The sequence below is a fragment of the Dipteris shenzhenensis genome, chromosome 4 (genome assembly GCF_047967505.1).
Source record: "Dipteris shenzhenensis isolate YYH24624 ecotype China chromosome 4, Dip_SZ_1.0, whole genome shotgun sequence".
NCBI lineage: Eukaryota > Viridiplantae > Streptophyta > Polypodiopsida > Gleicheniales > Dipteridaceae > Dipteris > Dipteris shenzhenensis.
The window spans coordinates 3,943,927-3,960,450 of record NC_141599.1 but is presented as its reverse complement, the minus strand read 5'-3'; the positions used below and the strand labels follow the sequence as shown (position 1 = coordinate 3,960,450).

The 16,524-nt window shown below is 41.9% G+C and overlaps 1 protein-coding gene across 2 annotated transcripts in view; it reads left to right on the top strand.

Moving 5' to 3' along the window:
• Window positions 1–3,792: 3,792 nt before the first annotated feature.
• Window positions 3,793–16,524, top strand: part of EMB1873 (porphyromonas-type peptidyl-arginine deiminase family protein) — a 57,959-nt gene continuing 45,227 nt past the window's right edge. For both annotated transcript variants that reach the window (XR_015540862.1, XM_087373298.1), the window contains exons 1-6: window positions 3,793–4,013; window positions 4,097–4,210; window positions 4,288–4,377; window positions 4,515–4,599; window positions 4,709–4,764; window positions 4,848–4,926. Coding sequence is in view for 1 of the 2 variants with exons in the window: in XM_087373298.1 (XP_087229424.1) it covers window positions 3,927–4,013; window positions 4,097–4,210; window positions 4,288–4,377; window positions 4,515–4,599; window positions 4,709–4,764; window positions 4,848–4,926 (511 nt within the window). In the remaining variant the exon portion in view is untranslated. The remainder of the gene's footprint in view (window positions 4,014–4,096; window positions 4,211–4,287; window positions 4,378–4,514; window positions 4,600–4,708; window positions 4,765–4,847; window positions 4,927–16,524) is intronic.

The following is a 16,524-nucleotide window of genomic DNA, read 5'->3' as shown; positions in this document are numbered from 1 at the left end:
ACTATTCATCGCAGCGAGGCTGTATACTCGGTTAAGACTCCTCACCGCCTGAGCTTCGACAAAGGTACTTGTGAAACTACTGTGTCACAACAATCCATCCTATCGATACATATTGTGGGCATCCAATTGTACTAGAGCAACTCACGTTTTATGAATATTGGAAGTCATTCACACTGCAAAAAGAACAAAGGTGCAATACAACACAGCGTACAATGATAGACTCATTCAACAACTATGTATATCCGAGCGCACGGCTCGTCCGCTTCACTGACTACCATCCAGCTCACCACTTTGAGGGCTTCTTCTTCGATCAGATGCTTAAAAGGATCCATTTCAGAAATGAACATGAACTGCTCTCTCCATCCAATCGAACAGGATCATACTTTCTCGAATGTCACATTCGTGGAATCGTCCAAACGGAGCAGGACATTGAGATGCTCGTCTTAGCTTAGATGAAAAACGACAACAATTGACTAACATGATATTGTAGAAGAGTCCTTTACGAGCACTCGACAATACTTCCCTCACCATTTGTGAAGATGCAGCGACAACACACTAGAAATCAGCTCTTCATAAGAATCCTACAACTACTAGACGAGTTCAAGGAGATGTTGACCTCGACCTTGACCGAAGATCAAAGAGCTATTTACAATAACATTTTTGAGACACCAACGGGGCTGCATATTGTTTGCGGCACACCTGGGTTAGGGGCAAGACGTTCATGATCAAGTACACAACTTATCATCGTGTTCTACACACGAGAAGTCCATAGTGTTGTCAGCGACGACTGGTGCTGCAACACTACACTTGAGCCGCCTTGCAACAACAGTCCATCATTAATTCGCACTTCCAAAGAAGAATGAGATGTTTCGTAGCACATTTTCCAAATCAGACGATCGCTATTCTGCGTTGCTCGCTACAGACACCATCATCATCGATGAGGTATCCATGATGACATGTTAAATGATGAGCATGTTAGTCCGACAGCTGTGTGAGATTTGGAACAGCAATACTCTAAATCCATTCCACTCCAAAAAGCTAATTCTTTTTTGTGATATGTAGCAGCTCTCGCCAGTATGCAAATGCATAGTTGCTCCCAAGGAATATTGTCATAAGTGTCACATCAGCAACTCACCTTTCTGGAGAATCACTACATTTCACCATATGCATGCCTTAATCTGGCACCTAGAAGATCTTGATTTCAATAGCTTCTTAAATGTCATTCGCACTACAACACCAACAGAAGATCAGATTGAACAATACCATGCTGGGACAATCATCACAAACAAGGAGGCACAAAGCTTCATTGACACAGAGACCACTGTCTTGTGCACGCACAAATAGGATGCACAATGGTATAACAACAATATCTTGAGATCATAATTTCCAATAACTGACATCATGTGAGTACAGGTCATATCGAATGCAAATAACATTCCAGAATTACAAGATTGGATAATCGATCCATATTTCCACGAGCTTTACCACGTAGTGATTGGTGCTAGGATCATGCTAACAGAAAATATTAATTTGACAATAGGAGTTGCCAATGGGGCAATAGCAACTATTCGCAACCTGGAGTGGCATGAAACAACATGCATGTTGACAAAGATTCATGCCATCATCTCTTCCACATGCGAGCCTATTACACTCAGATGCTCGAAGCACACACGAAAGGTCCTAGATGGGACTTGGTACCACAAGACAACATTTCCAATCATGCTCACATATGCGATAACCAGACACAAGTCACAAGGCTTGACACTAGATGGAAAGACATTAATCGTCATACGTGAATCATTTGCTCCAGGATTGACGTTCGTCATGTTGTCTCAAGTCACAAGTCGGTGACATCTTCGTATCTTGCATAGCATAAAACCTTCCGACTTTGTGCCCATGCCTCATATAGTATACACACAATCTAATTAAAAAAGGTAACATCCATCTACCATCCATTAATCTTGTTATCAATTAAAAACTCAAACGCTAAATATATAGTTCACCATATAATCTCAGACCCGTGCTTTGAAGCCAATCAAACATTCTACATTCCTTTATTGTATAACTTACTCACTATTTATTTTGGCAGATCATAAAAAGGGACACTTCTTTTTTACTCAAAGAATGGCTACTACGAAAGAGATACGCATACATTCCTAACTATTTTCCTTGAAAAAACCATTCTATTTACATCAAATTACATTTTTATTCATACATTCATTCTCATTTTTCAGCTTTTCCAACTGTTCAAACGAAAAGCTTTAGAAAAAAAGGAAGATGAAGAATGCGCCTTAAAAAAACAGCAAAAAGAAAGTAAGATTTTCTTTAACGATAAACAGATGAGAAGAGCAAACGTGGCACGCATACAACCACAAGAATATATCTTTGGATTTGATTCATACGAGAAATACCATTTGTTGATGGCAAAAGTAACGGAGATTCTGAAGGATAAACCTAGAGGGAGCAACGAGATCGCAGATGGATTGATAAAATACATTATACAAAAGCTATCCAATGGCCAGGAGACCATGGATGAGTTGTTGCTGCGCACAAAAGCACAAGTGATACTTGATAAACATACCAAGGGAGCGAATGGCCACTAACCATTGACAAGATAGCATACAAAATTAACCCAGAATTTGCAAGAAAAAATTATGGGCCATTAGCAGCAATCTTTCCAGAACCCAAGAAGCAGCCTAATTAAGGTAAAACCCTACCGACAATATAAAACATCCTTTCAAATCATATATTTTTTCCCATATAAGAGATTTAAGTTTCACTCATACTTTATTCAATTTCACGATTAGGAGACACAAAGAAGGAACCAGCCATGTCAAACAACAATACCACATTGGTAAAAAAATTTATCTATTGCATCACTTGTCTACGTAATGGAAAAAAATATATTGGACAAACTACAGACATTGAAACACGTTTGAAAAGACACAAAACTAACCCACCATCTAAAATGATCGATGATGTCCACAGGTACAAACCATTTGAAAAAAACTTCAACGTGGAGGTCTTGGCATCAACTTGGAATATAGTGGAAGCGAATAACTTAGAACGTCAATACATTGCTCGAATGGACACAACATCGGGCTCAAAGGGTTACAATAATATAAAAGGACACCCTACGAGCACGAAAAAATATCTTAAAGCGGAACAATTTGATTTAAGCAACAATGTCATTTGTCTGACTTCATTTCCAATTTGTATCATTCTTCTTCTTCTTTATTCATAGTTTTAATTTGTCTACACACTCGTATACATGAAATTACATCAAATTTTCATAAATATAGAATTTCAAATTCCACTTTACGGTTTCCATTTATTCTACAACTAACATTACGATTTATGCATTAACAATTTCTAATTCTAGTTTAATATTTTCTCCTGATATTTCAAAAAATAATTTCTACATCGTTAATCTAGAATCAATATTTTCCACATTGCTCTCTTTCACCTTATGCGGCCTACCGTACCCTAGTTTAGGCCACCTGCTACACTTTCTATTCTGAGTGACCTCTGTCTCTCTTCTATCTCTCTCTCTCTCTCGCTCCCTCTTTCCTCCCCCTTCCCAAATCAACTTGTTTCTCTCTCTCTCTCTCTCTCTCTCTCTCTCTCCCTATCTTCCCAAATCAACTCGTTCCTCTAAGGGTAGTGCTCATGAGTACTTGTACTTGCTTGTTTTTGACCGTTATATTCAGCATGCTTATTAAATTTTTTCTCCCGAGCTCATTTTTGCCACAAGTACTTGTACTCGCTTGTACGCATGCTTATTAAATTTTTTTTCCCGAGAATACAGGTCCAATGGCAAAAATGCCGCCCAGCATGATTTAGTGGCGATCGCAATTATTATGGGTTCCGAGAACTAAATAAATTCCTCATCCGATTCAAATCGGTCGATTCGAAATCATTCGATCATGGATTTGGAAGGCACTCCACGCGATCATGGATACCGCATGCCCGCAGAATGGGAACAGCACCAGCAATGTTGGATGGGCTGGCCCGTAAGCACCTCTTCCCTCTGAATTACAATCGCCCAACAAGCATTTTCACTTTCTGATTCAATGATTCGTAAACAACTGGTCAGGAAAGGCCTGATAACTGGCGGGACAATGCAGTCCATGCCCAGCGTATATTCGTGGAGGTGGCAACAGCAATATCTCATTTTGAGCCAGTCACTGTTTGCGCAAGTCCGGCACAGGTCAGATTGTCGCTCACATCACTATTTTAATGGAAGCTTGAACCATTGACGAACGTAACACCTCCCTGCATTTGCAGTGGACAAATGCCCGAAGTCAGCTTCCTCCTTCGGTTAGGGTCATAGAGATGAGCATGAACGATGCATGGTTCAGGGATACAGGTCCCACCGTAAGTCTCCCATTTTCCCAATGTTGTGGACTGTGAAGGAGACTTCAGCATCGTTATGAACGAACTTGATATAAGCTTTATCTTGAATTCCAAAGATTGTGCGATATGCCTTTAATCAATTCTATTTGGATTTGAAGTTTGTGGTGCGAGAGAAATCCCATACAGCGGATGAGAACAAAAGGGATGTTGCAGGCATACATTGGACGTTTAATTCATGGGGCGGTGCGATTACATTACTTTAAAAACCTGGGACTAGAAAAGCTTAATTTTTTCAGGAGCGTGAGGAACTATTTGGTCTTGCAAGCTATGAATATTTCTTTGCATATTTTAGGAATTGAGGATGGCTGCTATGAAGACTGGAGTCTAGATAGTCTCGTTGCAAGAAAGGTTCGATCCTCCTGTAGTTCACTTCGTCTTTGGAGAAGGCCTCAAGTTTGCATGTACACTTTTCTAAAACAATGTCTGTGCAGATACTTGGGATAGAGCGAGTGCCAAGATTTCCTCAAAGTTTGGTTCTTGAAGGAGGCAGCATACATGTTGACGGAGAAGGTGAGACTGTTTTTTCTTAGATATTCAGGCGTTTACACATGGTCATAATCTTAAATGAAATATACTGACAGAGGGATAACGGAGGTAAACAGAGAGACACACTGCCTGGTCTAACAGGGCCCTGGTATATTCTCCGCTCCCCACTAGTCAATGAAGTGGGGTCCACCCATGCCTATGCTAGATGTGGCACCAAATACATAAGGTGGGGGGAAAGAGTTCTCCATGAGGTGTCTGGTGGGTGTTTGTGCCTACATAAAAAGCCAGCTTTAGAAATAAACATATATGGTGGAATCACTATAGGGAAATAGAGAGACACAGAGACACATTGCATAAAATCCAGACTGCCAAGTGCTTTTTGTAGTGGCTCAAGTTGAGATCCAGTGTGACCTGCAGTTTCACTTTAAATTTAATTTGTAACAGATTTTGTTTCTGTGATTTTTATACGAAGGTGATACGTGTGACAATAAAAAAAGACACCTTTAGAAATGCCACCATGTTTATCACCCACCTGTCTTGCTTTGTACATAGACTGCCTCTGGTCTCACACCCAGATTTTCAAACATTATATAGGCTCCATTTGCTCCATTCGTGGCGAGATGCATGGAATGTGAACTCGTACAGCATCTTGAGATTACCTCAGCATGATCTCAATGCATCAAGTCAATGAGGGTGTTTTGCAATAATTACGAGGAATGTGTACAAACTTCATTGCTAGTGAACATGATGTTTGGTGGACTATGGAAGCGCAACAGAACCCAATCACCTTGCTTGAAGATCAACTCTCGCCTATGGCGATCAGCTGCTCTCTTTTGCTTCTCCTGAGTCCTCTGAAGAGCTATCTTGACTTTCTTGTAAGCCTCATCCAAACTTTCCACATACCTGTCTGCCTCAAAGATCTTATCCTTAGTATGCAAAATGGGTGGAACTTTTCTACCACCTTCCACAATCTCGAAAAGTGCTTTACCAGCTGCACTATGAGCAGTATTGTTATAAGCAAAGGAGATTTTCACAAAAGATGAAAATGTAAAACTGTACAAAAGGGCAGGAACAACGTGCATTTTGCCAAGCGAGCAGGCCAGATAATAGTGCCATCTAATGTTGTGGTAATATAAGATGCAAAGTACATTGATGCCCAAACCTCTGGAAATCTTGGCTAGCCCATGATGCAGTTGGTCTATGTATGGGGTGCTGCACCTGTCCATGCCTTGGCTGCCAAGTGGCAAGCTTGAGAATGCCATGGGCTGTAGATGCCCTGCCCATGACAACACCACACAGCCTACAGGAGGCCACATAGACAGGAATGCAGCTGCAGAGGCTGCCACGGGGTGCATGCAGCTGAACCCTGTAGCACAGACATCAGACAGGGCCCACCGGGGGGTCCACGCATGCTGTTGGAAGCCATCCGTCTGTTAAAAATCGACCAACAGAGGGTACGCACAGCGGAAGACTGATAGAATAGCCCAGGAGCTCACACAGTGTGGTATGGGTTGTGGAATCACAAACTTCTTAAACTTATGTGTATAGGATAGATGTGCAGACTCATCAATAGACAATGAACCAGCCAGATATAGAAGACACCAAAATAATATGTTTCTGTCCAAAGCTATGGACACAATACAAAAGAGAGAGATCTAGAGTCCCACCAATGGTGTGGTCCTCTGATCTTACCACAAGGTCCTCCTCCTATCTGCCTGCTATCTCTGGACTCGAGCCCGCGTGCTCCACCTCGAGCATAAGTAGACTTTCTGTCTAGATCCCTTTCACCTTACTGTCTTTGCACCAGCCTAGGTGGGCAGCACCCTGAGCTAGGTCTGCAGCTCTACAGCCCCCTTGAATCCTCCTAGATACAGGCCCACAGGTGGCTGTTTTGCTGCTTCTGCTGCTTCCTGAACTGCTGCTCCAAGTGATATAAAATGAGGCCTGAGGCCTCTCTTTTTATAGGCCCCCAAGGGCTGGGAATACCCACCGACCCAGCAGCCTTTAATGGCTGACTGCTGGTCGGTTCTCTTCCTCCCCCTGGCCGACTTGGTTGGCTGGTCCAACCAGCCCTATAAACGGGCCCTAGTGAGGCCCTTTTGGGCTGCTGCTAGGCTGCCCTTTGCTGCAGCTGTTCCAGCATCCACAGGCCCTTGTACAGGCCCCAATCCTGCCCTGCACGTGTGCGCCACTGCTGCTGCAGCACCCCGCCATGAGATGCCTCTCGTCTTGGGTCCTTGCTGCTGTCCTCTGCTCCGCCTTATGCTTCTGCAGATCAGCCAGGTACCCTCCTGTGAAGATCCATACTTTTCGAAAAATGCAAATGTGTGCAATGCATGCAGAATTTGAATGCCGATTGGCCCTCCAATGGGGAAGAGCACCCTCGTGAGAGTACTTGTTTCTTTTTCAACCTACATGCAAGGTGGGAGAGAGATGACGAATGAATGCAATGTGGTAGAAAGAATGCTACGTGAGATTCACAATGAAAGGGTGATACCCTTTCATTAATGTCCCTTGAGATCACTCAAGTTCCATCTTCCCATTTACACCTACCCTTAGCCTATGACCCATGCACCTACCATTCAATGCACTCTAATGCACCCTTTCCCTTTCCTATTGCCCCTAGGACCTAGACACGTGTGTGCACATCTTTATTACTAATCATTGGCCAATGTTACATAGTTTTGGCGGTACTATTTACACCGCTTGATCGATCATAAATACAAACATATAACCGCACCATCAAATTGGCGCCTAACAATAATAAAGTTCTAATGACTATTAAAACACTAAATAATCATTTCTCTTGTTATGACACTCCCTCCTGCTTGAATGAGCAGAAGTCCTCTTCTGGATTATTGCTTGTCTCTTCCTCTTATGTGCACTTTCTCTTGTTACTTCTGCCATTGCATCGCCTCTTTGTAATCTGCGAGTATCTGTGGAAAATCTGTAAAGAACTCTTCTTCCATCCATTGTGCATCACAAGCTGGCTGGTTTTTAAACTTCAGTAAATACATATATCTCTTCTTTCCACGAGTACTCTTCTCTTTATGGTACACGATTTGTTCCGGAGTAAGAACTTCAGTCCCATCTTCAAGTTCAGGTTCTTCTTGATGCTGAGTATCCAAAAACGCAGAAGTATCGCCATGGTATCTCTTCGAATTGCTCACATGAAAGATGTTCTTCATACGCCAGTGGGCTGGTAACTTCAGCTCATACGCTCTGGATCCTTCTTCTGGATATAAAGCTGCTGAAATCTGAAATGGACCATAAAACTTCGGTGCTAGCTTGACATGTTTGGTACTTCCTCTCACTGACTTGATTCTTCTTTTATCAATCTTCAATAAAACCCAATCATCCTCCTTGTAATAAACTTCTTTTCTTTTTTTATTGGCTGCCTTGGATTGTTGAACCTGGGCCTTCTTAATATGTTCTTTTACCTGCTCAATAACCTGTGACATATCCTCAGCAAACTGGTTAGCAGCAAAAATTCGCTCCCCCAAGTGTGTTATTGGAGTGGGTAAACATTGCCCATAGATGATTTCAAATGGGGCTTTCTTGGTGGAAGTATGTACAGTGTTATTATAAGCAAACTCTAACATGGGTAAGAACTCTGGCCACCTTCTAGGTTGGTCATGGACATAAGCTCGAAGTAAAGTAATTATGGTTTGATTGGCATTCTCACTTTGTCCATCTCCTTGAGGATGGAAGGCTGTAGTAAATTTCAGTTTGGTTCCGAGATTCTCTAATAGAGCTGTCCAAAAGTTGCTAATGAAACGGCCATCATTATCGGATACAATGGATTTTGGTAACCCATGTAACCTGAAGATTTCCCTAATGAATAACCTTGCTGTTTCAGGAGCAGACAACTCTTTTTTACAGGGAATAAAATGAGCTTGTTTACTCAGCCTATCTATAACAGTGAAAATCTGCTCAAACTGACCAACCTTGGGGAAACCAGACACAAAATCCATTGTAATGTGTTCCCACCTTTCCGAAGGAATAGGCAAAGGCTGCAAAAGACCAGCAGTCTTACTTGTGTCAGATTTAATGCGTTGACATACGTCACATTGTTGAACAAAGGTCGAAACTTCTTTGCGAAGTTTAGGCCAATGGAAGTATCTCTCAATATTGTCAATGGTCCCTCTAATGCCTGTATGTCCAGAATATGGACTCGCATGTAACTCACTCATGACTAGATACCGAAATGTTTTGGGTACACATATGGCACGTCCCAAAAATAAGTATCCATCCACGATGGAATAAGCCTCTAAATCCCCAACGTCATTACGCTGAATCTTCCCATAAATGTCAGCGAAGTCCTCATCTAAAGGATAAGCTTCAACCATTGCTCCTAATGATTTCTCCTTAATCACAGAAACGTGATCAACTTGGGGCCGTCTACTCAAAGCATCAGCTACTAAATTCTCCTTTCCTGGCTGATATTCGATATTTGGTTGCCCAAAGGATTGAATATATTCAGCCCATTGATTTGTCTTGAAGAGACAATGGGTTGAGAGAACAAGTGCTTGATACTTTGATGGTCAGTCTTAATCTTGAAAGCATAACCATATAAATAATGCTTCCATAACTTTAGAGCATGAATGACTGCCAATAACTCCTTCTCATACGTGATATATTTCAATTCAGCCCCTTGAAGTTTTCTACTCTCATAAGCAATGGGATGCCCTCCTTGCATCAACACTGCCCCAATCGAGGTACCACTTGCATCCGTACATACAACAAAGAACTCTTTGTCCATGTCCGGAAGTGTTAACACTGGTACAGTCACTAATGTTCTCTTAAGCTCCTCAAAAGCTACTTGGTGAACCTCTCCCCACTCATACAAGGAATGCTTCTTCAACAAATCTGTTAGTGGGGAAGCAAGACGTGCAAAATTCTTAATGAATCTGCGATAATAACTACACATCCCTAGGAAGGATCTCAGCTCATGTATGTTTTTGGGTATTGGCCATTCAATTATGGCCTTGACCTTTTTAGGGTCAACCCGAATTCCCTCGGCAGACACAATGTGTCCCAAATACTCTATTTCTGTCTTGAAAAACTCACTCTTCTTGGTATTTAGGAACAATCGATCCTTCCTTAGGAGCTCCATCACCTTAGCAAGGTGATCCTTATGCTCTTCCTCATTCTGGCTGAACACTAAAATGTCATTAAAAAAGGCTATGACAAATTTTCCCAAGTAGGGTCGCAAAACCCTTCTCATCAGCCTACTAAAAGTGGCTGGAGCATTAGTTAGGCCAAAAGGCATGACCAAAAACTCATAATGTCCAGTGAGAGTGCGAAAAGCAGTCTTATGTTCATGCCCAGCTTTCATACGAAGTTGATGATAACCAGATTTCAAATCCAATTTGCTAAAAACTTTAGGACCTTTAAGCATATCCAATAAATCATCCACTCTTGGAATCGGATACCGGTTCTTAATCGTAAGTTTATTCAAAGCACGGTAATCTATACACATACGATATGATTCATCCTTCTTCTTAACCAATAATACAGGTGCTCCAAATGGAGAACTGCTTGGTTGAATCAGGCCTTTTTGTAGCAGATCTTCAATTTGTTTTTCTACCTCCTCCATTTCTATCCTGTTCATCCTATATGGGGCTCTACATGGAGGAGAAGCTCCTGGCTCTAAGTCTATGGCATGATCATCTTCTCTCTCCATAGGCAATTTGAATGAGTCATCTCTTGAAAATCGATCCTCATAAGCTCTAAGGAACTCATTTCTCTTCCGATCTTCTTTTGAGATATGAAGATCTCGTGAATCCTGTATATACACAAGATTACAATCTACCCCTCTTTTTACCAATCTTTTTGCTTGGGTAGGAGTAATCAATGGAATTGTATACACGTCCCGATCCCCTACGATCCTTATGTTTTCATCCTTATGTACAAAGCAACAATGATGAGTATGAGGATGAATAGCAGGGTTAAAATCATACCGCCATGGTTTACCTAGAATCATGTCAACATCTTGTAAAGGGGCTACTAGAAAATCCCTTCGATCTCTATATTTTTGCATACGAAAAGGAATATTTTGTACTATGGATGTGTCTTCTTCATTGTGTCCCCTAAAAGCTCTTGAAAGCGACATGTTTTTTATAGGTTCTGGTTTAAGATGGAGTAATTTTGCCAATCTATCACTTACTAAGTCATAATTACATCCATCATCTAGGAGAATCACTATTCTCTGTCCATTCACGAATCCATACACCTTAAAAAGATCATGAGGCCCAAAGGTATTGGCTGAATGGACAGCATTCACTATTGGCTCAATAGTCACAGTAGATTTCGAGGGTGACAAGGTAGAAGCCTCACCCTCCTGCTTGGATGCCTTGGCTTTCCCTTTTATTGAATTTGTCTTGGCAATCTTAGCCAAGAGAACGGGACACTTATGCCATATGTGCCCTGGCTTATGTTTCTTACAACCGAAACATTTTCCTTCCTTAATCAACTTCCTCTTCTCTTCGTCAGTCATAGAAGGAAATGGCACCCATCCAGGACGTGATTGGCTGTTCACATTCCTTACAAGAGCTTTACCCTTCCCTTTATTATTCTTAAACCAGTTTGGTTTCCTAAAAGTGGGTATATTATTGGTCTTAGATGATGACCCATACTCCTTATTGAAGGGTTTACGAGGATTCAATTTTCTCTCGGCTATTTCAGCCAGCTTAGTGAGGTCCTTAAGCGTGGTCGGGTTAAACATTTCAACCTCGTACCTTGCTAAATACTTCTTTCTCCCATCTTCCTCACTCTTTTCGGGTATCTCTAGAGAGAGTTTTCAAAATCTGGCTGTAAAATCTGCATTACTCTCATTATCGAACTGCCTAAACCTCTCCCAACGAAAGGTTAGATTCTCTTCATGCCTCGGTGGCATGAAAGTGGTTTTCAGTTGCTCCACAAATTTAGCCCATTCATGAATAGGCTCTTTTCCTGTTTGTGACAAGGACCACCACATTAGAGCATCCTTCTGCAGATGCAATGTGGCAAGAGCAAGCTTCTCTTGCTCGGTCTTGTCTTGATGGGCAAAGTATAGCTCAAAATGACGAATCCAATTGAGGATTTTGTCAGCCTCCCTTGCCCCATCATATTTGGGGAACTCAATTCTCTCTCGCGGTTGGAATTTGGACCTCTTAGAAGGGTTACTCAACTCTTCATTCCCGAAGTTTAAAGTCCTCTTAGTCCCTAATCTTGTCATAATGGACTGCTCAACCATATTGCTAAGTTGGAAAACCAGCTTATCAACAGGAGTCTCCTCTCTTCCTCTTGCACTTGGATTAGAATCCATGTGTATTGGGTTTTGAGTTGAAGGCGTGAACTCATCACCTTGTTCTTGGCTGGTCTCATTTCTTCTTTCATTACGAAAGGAGAACTCCCTATCAGGAGGTTCTTGAAGGAGAGACTGCTGTAAATCTATTTGTGGGTTATCATACTCAAGATGTGTATAACTCTCACCTAATCCATCCTCTTCAAGAGGGGGTGAAGGTGTTCTTTCTCTCTCTCCTTGGGGTAATGGAGGAAAAGGAGTAAGTTCATTGTTATGTGTCCCTTCCCCTTCCATTCTTTCCTTCTAGTAATACAAGAGAGAAAATGTCTTGCTGTAATTTCAAAAAAGAAGGTTTATTTTACAGCAAACTTCAAGTGTTGTAGAGGTGGTGGTACTTATCCGACTCCCGCTTCGTTTGTGTTGAGAAGACACTTAAAATCACCTCCTTTCCCTTCTCTTTCAAGCTTTTCTTCTTGTATTTCTGCTGTAAACTGGTACGCTCCGTTTGGGCTACTTGTTTTGAGCGGATTGGAACTCTAGATACCGTTATAGGGGTTACTTGATGGGTGGATCACTCCCTTAAAATCTTATTCCGATCCGACTTCCGGTTAGGTAGAACGGGAATCCCTTTTTCTCACGGTTTAAGGGTACATTCACATGGGGGGGGGGGGCCGCAAAAAGAGAACACCCCGTTCGCCGTTCGCCGTTGAAGGCCAAAATTTCAGAAAAATCCCTTGTCTCAGAACGTCGAGATCGGTCAGTCGTGATCCTTTTCCGCCAACCTCTCTTGCGACTTTCGTCGTTCGCAACTGTCGCCCTCTTCTCGTCCCGCTCGTGGATCGTCGCCGCTCTGATACCAAATGTGAAGATCCACACTTTTCGAAAAATGCAAATGTGTGCAATGCATGCAGAATTTGAATGCCGATTGGCCCTCCAATGGGGAAGAGTGCCCTCGTGAGAGTACTTGTTTCTTTTTCGACCTACATGCAAGGTGGGAGAGAGATGACAGATGAATGCAATGTGGTAGAAAGAATGCTAGGAAGTAGCTTGAGACTTTTTCTGCCATGTTTGGAACGCCAGACGACTTCCATAATGGCAGACATGAAAGAAGCAAGATCTGCCTTGGTGAACAGGATCAAAGGCAAATTAAATTGAATATATGCCACAAGGATGGACTGCACTATCCGAAGCCGAACATGCAAAGGCCAGGTTGCCAATTTCCAATACTCTAGCTTTTTTCTAAGCGCGCGCACACACACACATACACATACATTTTTTAATAAAAAAAATAGTGAAAGTACACACTTCTTCTCTCTCTCTCTCTCACACACACACACACACCATGTTTCTAACACCACCAAGTCCTTAGTGCCTCAAACATTGCAGTCCAAAAATGACTGGTAAATTTAGCATCTCTGTCTGACACTATGGAATTGGGTAACTCATGCAAACAAAATATTTGACTAATATACAAATCCGCCACTTGTGGGGCACAATAGACTCCCTAGCTCGAATGAAGCGAGCCATCTTGGTAAGACCGTCGACTACCACAAGAATAAAATCATATCCACCCTGCATCTTAGGAGAACAATGTCGATTCACTGAAAGCAGCTTAAGACTTTTTCTACCATGTTTGGAACGCCAGATGATTTCCATAATGGTAGACATAAAAGAAGCAAGATTTGCCTTGGTGAATAGGATCAAAGGCAAATTAAATTGAATATATGCCACAAGGATGGACTGCAAAGGCAAATCATGCAAAGGCCAGGTTTCCAATTTCCAATACTCTAGCTTTTTTCTAAGCGCGCGCACACACACACACACACATTTTTTAAATAAAAAAAATAGTGAAAGTACACACACTCTCTCTCTCTCTCTCTCACACACACACACACACACCATGTTTCTAACACCACCAAGTCCTTAGTGCCTCAAACATTGCAGTCCAAAAATGACTAGTAAATTTAGCATCTCTGTCTGATACTATGGAATTGGGTAACTCATGCAAACAAAATATTTGACTAATATACAAATCCGCCACTTGTGGGACACAAAAGACTCCCTAGCTTGAATGAAGTGAGCCATCTTGGTAAGACCGTCGACCATCACAAGAATAAAATCATATCCACCGTGTATCATAGGCAGATCAACAATAAAGTCCATGGAAATGCTCTCCCATCTACCTAATGGTATCTCTAAGGGCCGTAAAAGGCCAAGGGGCTTCATCCGTTTTGCCTTACTTGACATGAGAAACATTATGTCACAGATTCATGTATATGCATTTTCATCTTTGGTCAAAGAAATCTCACTTCATGAGATCATACATTTTCTCAACACCTGGATGTTCCGCACGTGGGGCTATCATGGCACTATTTGTCGTGAGGACATGAAATTATGGGACTTTTGATTTGCGACTCCCGTTATTTGCGCGTGATTGCCTCTCCCACTCAGCGTGATGTTTGGCAAGATTCAGTTCTCATTAGCAAATATGGTACTTCTGGCACAAAATGTGTGGTTTGCAAGTATTGTGGGGAAACAATTCGAGGAGCATCAAACCGGGTGAAGGCACATTACATTTGGGAGAGAGCACAAGGAACACATGGCTGCACTCATGTTCCAAAAGGTATTTTTTTGGCCCATGGTGGATTGCCATCAAAGTTTGAAGAGGTCAGGTCATTGCTCCTTCTACCTTTGCCTTCGGAGATAATTGATGGGAAGGTGCAAGAAGCCAAGGAAAGTGAAGCGCTGAAAAGAGGGGCCTCTACTTCAATAAGAACCTCAGTTCAAGTGTCTTCTCAAAGTAATATTGGGGCTTCTTCCCAAGTTCATATCACCCCGGAGTCTTCTAACATTGGTGAGTCTTTACCCAATGTCAATGTAGATGAAGCTCCCTCGCATGTTGTGGCTTCTCCACATTCATCAAGCTTTGTTAGTGTTGCTGTGGGTCATGAGAGGATCCCAACATCCTCCCATATTCATCTCAAGGCTGCAACAACAAGAAAGAGGGGATGAGAGCTGCCAAGACGCCAAATCACCCTTGATTCTAGCTTTGCTCCAAAGTTGAAGCAAGAGGCTCAAATAGCTGAGCATCATTTCTTCTATCAATGCAACCTTGCTTTCAACATAGCTCGATGTCCAGCATACCAAAAGTTCCATCGTGCACTTGTGGCAGCAGCTGCAGCTTGGGTTTGAGAGCTTGTTGGGAGCGATATGGTTGTAGCATCGTGTCAGATGGATGGAGTGACACTGTAAGTTATAAGTACAACCCTTCACTCTCGACTCTTGAGTCTTTGGTAAGATTTGTGGTGGCTGATTTTAGTATTAACAACAAATGTATGGTTTACTTATGGATCTTGATTCTTGTGACTTGCCATATGTGGCTAGTGGCGGCGCCACATGATAAATATCTTGGTCTCATCTTGTGTTGGCACTACATTACTTCGGGTAGTTGATGCCTCCACCCCTGGCTTGAGTATCACTGGGGAATGGATTTATGGACACATTAAAAATGCCATTGAGGAGGTAGGGCCACAAAATGTGGTCCAAATTATTACTGACAATGGCTCCAATTGTGCCAAGATGGGAGAATTGGTTGAGAGAGATTATAAAAGCATTGTTTTGACTCCATGTGCTTCTCACTCGATGGACTTGATGATGGAGGACATTGCCAAGTTGGATTGGGTGCAATCTACTCTTGATAAAGCAAGCCAAATCATCAAGTTCATAACAAGAAAGAGCCTTGTATTAGCTCTTTTCAGAGCAGTATGCAAGTATGATCTTGTGAAGCCATCTAAGACAAGATTTGGCTATCTCTTTCTTGTTCTTTAAAGGTAAGTCAACATCCTTTTTTAGCTAGCCAATTGAGAGTTCATTTCAATTCTTAACACTTATGTATTCAAATTTTGATTCTTAACTTGTCCTAAACTTGTAGGATGACACAAACGAAAGATGCGCTTAGGCCTCTCGTACTCTCGTTTGTAGTGAAGAGTGGGAAGCTTGGAGAGGAAGCCACAAAGCGGAGGCATGTACAATCACTTCATACATCTTGGACAATATGTTTTGGGAAGAAGCTGCAGCCATAAAGGCTGCCATTGCACCTTTGTACATAATTTTAAGATTATTTGACCATGAGGGAAGTACAATGAGTCATCTTTATCACTACATGCAAAAGCTTAAAGAGAGTATGCTCAATTGTATTTCTCTCTCAAGTCATAGGTATGCAAACTCTTTAGTGATTCTATCATGACTCATGAGCTGCTACATAGAATAGAGAATGTTTATTTATACATAGTATTGAAATTTAATATATTGCAATTTACAGGGTGGATGATCTT